This window comes from Notolepis coatsorum (genome assembly GCF_963971535.1).
Source record: "Notolepis coatsorum genome assembly, contig: SUPER_6_unloc_2, whole genome shotgun sequence".
NCBI classification, from domain to species: domain Eukaryota; kingdom Metazoa; phylum Chordata; class Actinopteri; order Aulopiformes; family Paralepididae; genus Notolepis; species Notolepis coatsorum.
In genome coordinates, this window is record NW_028174882.1 from 98,824 (window position 1) to 105,463 (window position 6,640).

Sequence of the window (6,640 nt, forward strand, 5' to 3'; positions counted from 1 at the left end):
TCTGTTCCTCCCGCCTCCTTCCTTCTCCGTCCTCCGCCATCCTCATCCCTCGCCGTCTCATCTCTCGCTCCGCTTCTCGTGCCGTCGCGTACATCGCCGCTCCTTCCTCCCAGTGAATCCTTAGCGAGGTCATGGGTGACTGGAATCTCATTCCGTTTTCTTTCAGGGTTTTCTTCAGTCCCGCGTAGGACCTGCGTGTTATCGCTACCGCTGTCGAGTAGTCGTGATCAAATGATAGTCTTTTCCCTTCGATTTCAATCTTCTTGGTCCACGCGGTTCTGAGTACCAATTCCTTAACCTCGAATCTCAGAAAGTTAATAATCACCGCCCTCGGAGGTCTGTCCGGTTGTGGTCTCGGAGCCAACCGGACAGACTGTATCTCCATTTTTTCCAGTCCCGTTTCCTTCATTTGTTCTTTGATAAGCTTTTCCACATATAGGGTCACCGATTCCCCTTCGACTCCTTCTTTCAGTCCCCATATTCTGATGTTATTTCTCCGTGACCTCCCCTCCATGTCCGACATCTTTGTCTCCATCTGTTCTTGTTTCTGAATCACACATGTTAATACCTCGTGTATCTCCGTGTTCCATTCCTCCGCGTGAGCCGTCCTAGTCTGTAACTCGGTCACGTTTCTGTCCTGTCCCGCCATCTTCTCCTCCACCCTTTTGATTTCTGTATTCATTTCACCTCTGAAGTCCTCCTGTTCCTTCCTCAATTCCTCCCGTAGCTTCCCAATATCATTCCTTATCGTGTCCATGTTCAGTTTTATCGCCGCTGTTATGTTCTCCAGTATCCCGGCCTGCATGTTCATGGCCCATCCTGGCATTCCCGTGTCTGCCTCGGCGGTACCTCCCCCTTCTTTCGCCTGGCTTTTCTCGGCTTCGCTCCGGGGATTCTGTTTCTTCGGATTCTCTCCTTCTCGTATGTTCTCCATTTCTATTTCCTTCACAATCGTTGTCTCTTCCTTACTTCTCGTGAGCATTTTCCTTTTTAATTACTTTTCGGGTCTTTTTTTATCCGTTTTTTCACTCATTTGACCAGGAGCTCTTTCGCACGTGTGTTACCCGTCTGCTCTCATACCGGAAGTCCTAAAAAAATTTTTTATTAAAAAACGTCCGTTCGGAAAAACCCTGACAAAGTTTGAATACGTTTATTCAAATTGAGGATTTAGTTTGAGGATATAATAATATTTTTTTTTAATTATAATTTTTTTTCTTTTATTAAAAACGAAGGTTCGAAGAACCCTGACAAAGTTTGAATCCCAAAAACAGGCTTCGGGGACAGCCTTACCATACATATTATTTATATTATTCAAATGGGTTAAACATGTTCCGTTGTGATTTCACAGTATGATGTTAGAATAGAACATTCTAGAACATTTGTGATGTCACAGTATGATGTCATAATAGAACATTCTAGAACATATTCAACAATTATAGATAGACAGCATAGATAGCAAGCTAGCCATTCAAAGGCAAATCTTAGCTACGTTACACCAATTTACAGAGCCTGCTATTTTGCGGCGTCCTGTGCTTAGTTAGCTAGCAACGTTTTAAAGTATTTTCTGCTTCACTTCGATTATGGCGGAACAGGGTGCAGTGGTAATGCAGCAGAATTTGGACAGGAGCTGCTGGGTGTGCTTCGCCACAGACGAGGATGACCGCACGGCCGAGTGGGTGCGCCCGTGCCGTTGCTGTGGCTCCACCAAGTGGGTCCACCAGTCGTGCCTGCAGCGCTGGGTGGACGAGAAGCAGCGGGGCAACAGCACAGCACGCGTGGCCTGCCCGCAGTGCAACGCAGAGTACCTCATTGTCTTCCCCAAGCTGGGTCCTGTGGTGTACGTGCTGGACCTGGCCGACCACCTCATCTCCAAGGCATGTCCCTTCGCTGCCGCTGGCGTCATGGTGGGCTCCATCTACTGGACGGCTGTCACCAACGGTGCCATCACCGTCATGCAGGTGCTGGGTCACAAGGAGGGTCTGGATGTGATGGAGAGGGCCGACCCTCTGTTCCTCCTCATCGGCCTTCCCACCATCCCCGTCATGCTCATCCTGGGCAAGATGATTCGCTCGGAGGACTACATGCTGCGCCTCTGGAGGAAGTACTCCAACAAGCTGCAGATCCTCATCTACCCAGGGATCGGATGCCCGGTTCCTCGGATCCCGGCAGAGGCCAGCCCCTTGGCAGACCACGTGTCGGCCACACGTATCCTGTGCGGCGCCCTGGTCTTCCCCACCATCACTACCATCGTGGGCAAGCTCATGTTCAGCAGTGTCAACTCCAACCTGCAGAGGACCATTCTGGGTGGCATTGCCTTTGTGGCGATCAAGGGAGCGTTCAAGGTGTACTTCAAGCAGCAGCAGTACCTTCGACAAGCCCATCGCAAGATCCTCAACTTTCCCGAGCAGCAGGAGGAGGCCTGAGGCAGCTTGGGTTGTCTCACACTTGCACACTTTTTTTTTGATCAAATTTTTTTATTATTATTCACATGAAACAAGACAACACATTAACCACAATCACAATACATAGAACTTCACAAGAAAATAACAAAAACAATAATAATACAGACTATCAATTTATACAGACAAAGAGAAAAGAAAACAGAGTTCAACCTTCTAAATTTTAATTCCAAGGGGTACTATCTAATAAATGGTCTTTCCCAGTGTTCAGCCCCGATTCCCGGCCGTGTGACCCTATATTAATAAAATCCACCACAAGGAAAAAATTTTGAGAACACGACCCGAAAACAGAGCAATGAACCTTCATGAAAAAACAAAAACCTGTAGAGGTGTTCCATAGACTCACAGAGACCGTGTAAAAGTGGCCAAACAGTGAAGAAATAGTTAAATAGCTGCCCCCCCATAATATCCCCAGCTAAACTCAAGATGACAAGACAAAAGACAAGGCAGACAAAACATTTCCTCCTCCCCCTCCCAAGAGACCGCCGGACTCACCCGAACACGCACCTCAACCCCGCTCAGCCGCACACGGCGGTCCTGACCTTTTCGGCTGCTGCAAACCACAGGTCAATACCTGCCTGTCCCACCCCAATCACTCGCGCCGTGGATATCTCCAGATAAATCACATCCAATAGTGTTAGGGACCAGTTAATCACTGTAAGCTTCTCAGGCTCCTTCCATCTCATTGCTATTAGCTTCTTCGCTGCTGTGACACCCGCTAGGACAACCCTTTTTAGTTGAACGGACGAAGGTAGTGTCGTTATATTGTTCAGGAGTAGCGTAACAGCTGTGAATGGGATAGTTAAGCCACACAGATCTGAAAGTTTGTCCGTTATTGACCTCCAGAAGCGGGCCACTGGTGGGCAATCCCAATACATATGCATATAAGTGCCAGTGGCCTTTTGAGAGCACAAAGTGCACCGAGAGTCGGTTATCAGTCCCATAGCAAATAGCTTCCTAGGTGTAAGATAGGTCCTATGAATATAATTAAAATTAATTTGCTGGTGATTGGGGTTGCGGGAAGACAATGCCACATTTGCCCAAACATCATCCCAGTCAAACTCGGGGTCCAACTCCGGGATATCCACACGCCAGATTGTATCCAATGATAGATTTTTATACGTGGATTGAATTAAGAGCATATAAAAGTCTGAGACAAACCCTCTGGAGGTCGTCCTGTCCACTATGAGCCTGAGGAAGGGGTGTGGGTGCAAAGCTTGAGCCCACGGCACGCCATGCACCCTCAGTGCTGACCTTAGTTGAAGATAAAGAAAAAAGGACTCGCCGGGAAGATCATAAAATTCTCTTAAGTCCTGAAACGCACGGAGGCCGTTCTTATCATAAATATCCTCCAGAGTATGCACCCCCCTCCTTTGCCATTGAGGAATATTAACCGGCTTGTGCCCAACAAGTAATTGCTGGTTATTAAAAATTGGAGAGTCCAGGTGCCATGGGCATTTAACCCCACACGACCTCTGTACATTACGCCACGTTTGGATCACGTGAGTTATGATCGGTCCATACCTCAGCCGGCATTTCGAAATAGAGACAGTGGAGTACACCACATCCTGCAATCTTAGCGGTGAGACCGCCGCCGCTTCTAAGGAGTGCCAAGATACAGGGTCTACAGGGTCTAGCCAGCACATCAGAGGTCTCAGTGAGAAGGACCAGAAATAAAGCTTAAAATCAGGGATTGCGAGGCCCCCATCTTGTTTCCTACGTTGAGTAGTAGCTCTTTTGATTCTCGGGCGTTTGTTATTCCAGATAAACTTAGATACCATCGATTGTACCTTGCGCCAGTGGTCTATTGGAGGGGGCAGGGGGAGCATTGAGCTAACAAAATTTATCCTAGGCAGAACGTTCATTTTGATTATGGAAGCTCGGGCTTGTAAGGAGTTAGGAAGGGACGACCATCTGTCTAGATCCTGGCGTATTTTATCATAAGTACCCGTGAAGTTGTACTTAGTAGTTTGACTCAGCGTGGGGAATATCTCTATACCTAAGTATTTAAAATGTTCCACTATGGGGATATCAGCTGGTAGTCGCACCGCCTTGGCCAGCTCATTAAGAGGTAGGCAGGCTGATTTGTTCCAGTTAATCTTAAAGCCTGACAATTTACCAAAGTCGTCAATTATTTCCAATAATTTTGTGGCCGACCGGGAAGGGTCATCCATAAAAATCAGTAGGTCATCCGCATAGAGAGCAATTTTGTGTGGTGTATTTAAGCATTACATCACGCGCAAATCACGACTGCAAGTGGTGTAAAGCTTTTATACAACTGCCACATTCATCCAACCTTATTTCTATACAATAAACACACATTAATCGAAGATTTATTGAAAAAACCATCCGCCAGAAAAAGTAGTTCCCACAACTACAAAAAAGACAATTTGCCTCCATGTGGAAGCAGATCGGAAGTGCATCCAACCAACTAACACATCCAACTGTGTATTATTGGAATGATTGAGAGAAGTTGCCTCATGTGGAAGCAGCTTGAAGTGCATCCAACCAACTAACACATCCAACTGTGTATTATTGGAATGATTGATTGAAAATTGTATTACCAGATGCAGAATGGGTACAATACAGTACGGCTCAATACACACAATTGTTAAGGGAATGCAGACCTACTTTCCATAGAACTTCATTCTTAGATGCTTCTATAGAAAGTAGGTAAAACAAATTAAAAGGTTTTCTTTGCCCTATAGGAAAAAAACGTTTTCTTCGCCCTATTCTTTTATTTATTTTTTTAAACCTACTGTAGAGGGCCTAAACTTAACCAGTTGGAAACCAAGCGTACAGTAATAAAATTAGCAATCAATCAATCAATCAATCAACTCAATAGGCCATGCTCACTTAGAACAGCGCAGCACCCAGCTCTCTCTCAGTCTGACTATCCCCCGCGTTGCAGGCAGAGTGTGTGTGTGTGCGTGTGTGTGCGTGTGTGTGTGTGTGTGTGTGTGTGTGTGGGGGGGGGGGGGGGGGGTGGCGGTGGGTGGAGACTAGAGCGAGCGCTGACAGTCGAAAGGAAAAAAAAATTGAAAATTAATCAATCAATCAATCGCGATTTTTCTTTTGTTACAGAATGATTCAAGACCCATCAATTACATCATCCAACATTGTTTAAACGACTAAGACATTCGCTGTGACAGAATCGCTTGATATTTAGTCGTTTAGTCGCTATCAACATATTCATTTGTAAAGATTATTGTCCACCTTCTTGTGATCCGGCGGATTGATGTGATGTGATTCGGTTGTGGGCGGGTCCTGGGCCAGCAAGCGTGGACTGATCGCAATACATACGTGTAAATGGACTGTTTCAGCCAATCAGAATCGAGAAATTTGCATGCCGTTGTATAATATTGATCATTATGGGGACGATGTCCTCTGATTGCCTAATAAATTGGGCCAATGGTTCGAGGGAAAGCGCGAATAGTCCCAGGCTCAGAGGACAACCCTGTCTAGAAGATCTGGAGACTGGGAAAAGTGTGGAACAGTTTTTGCCTGTCAGTATCATTGCCGACGGCGAGGCATACAGGACTTTAATCATATAAATAAAATTCTTTCCCAGACCCATGACCTCAAGTACCTTCCACAGGTATGACCATTCTAGTCTGTCAAACGCCTTCATGGCATCCAAAGACAGAACAGTGGACGGAGCTGTATTGTCTCTACTGTTATCGACTACATGCAACAGCCTCCTAAGATTATCTGCAGCCAGGCGCCCCGGGATAAAACCAGTTTGATCGCAGTGTACCAATACCGTCATAAATCTCTGCAGGCGGCGGGCCAGCACCTTGGCAAACACTTTTAAATCGGCCCCGAGAAGACTCAAGGGCCTATAGCTACCACAATCATTGGGATCTTTGTCCTTCTTGAGAAGTAAAGAAATCAGTGCCATGTTGACATCTCTTGAGAACTCCCCCTGTTCAATAGCGTAATTGATCATATCGAGCATCAATGGGCCCAGTTGGTCCCAGAAAGCTAAATACACCTCGGGTGGAATACCATCCCAGCCTGGTGCCTTACCCCTCTGCATTTCAGCGATCGTCTCCCTTAGTTCCATAAGGGTGATCGGTTTCCCCAGTTCCTTAGCCTCTTCCTCAGAAATGTGGGGTATCTCAAGCCCGCCAATGAACGATTCAAATTTAGAGTCGTCGAGATTAACCTCTGAGCTATAT

At 46.4% G+C, this 6,640-nt stretch overlaps 1 protein-coding gene across 1 annotated transcript; it reads left to right on the forward strand.

Annotated features, from left to right (window-relative positions):
• Nucleotides 1-1,580: 1,580 nt before the first annotated feature.
• On the forward strand, nt 1,581-2,423 carry LOC311231274 (E3 ubiquitin-protein ligase MARCHF5-like; the record flags this gene model as incomplete). Its single annotated transcript, XM_084338273.1, has 1 exon — nt 1,581-2,423. The coding sequence occupies one exon, from the start codon at nt 1,581-1,583 to the stop codon at nt 2,421-2,423; it is 843 nt and encodes a 280-aa protein (XP_084194399.1).
• Between the last annotated feature and the right edge of the window lie 4,217 nt (nt 2,424-6,640).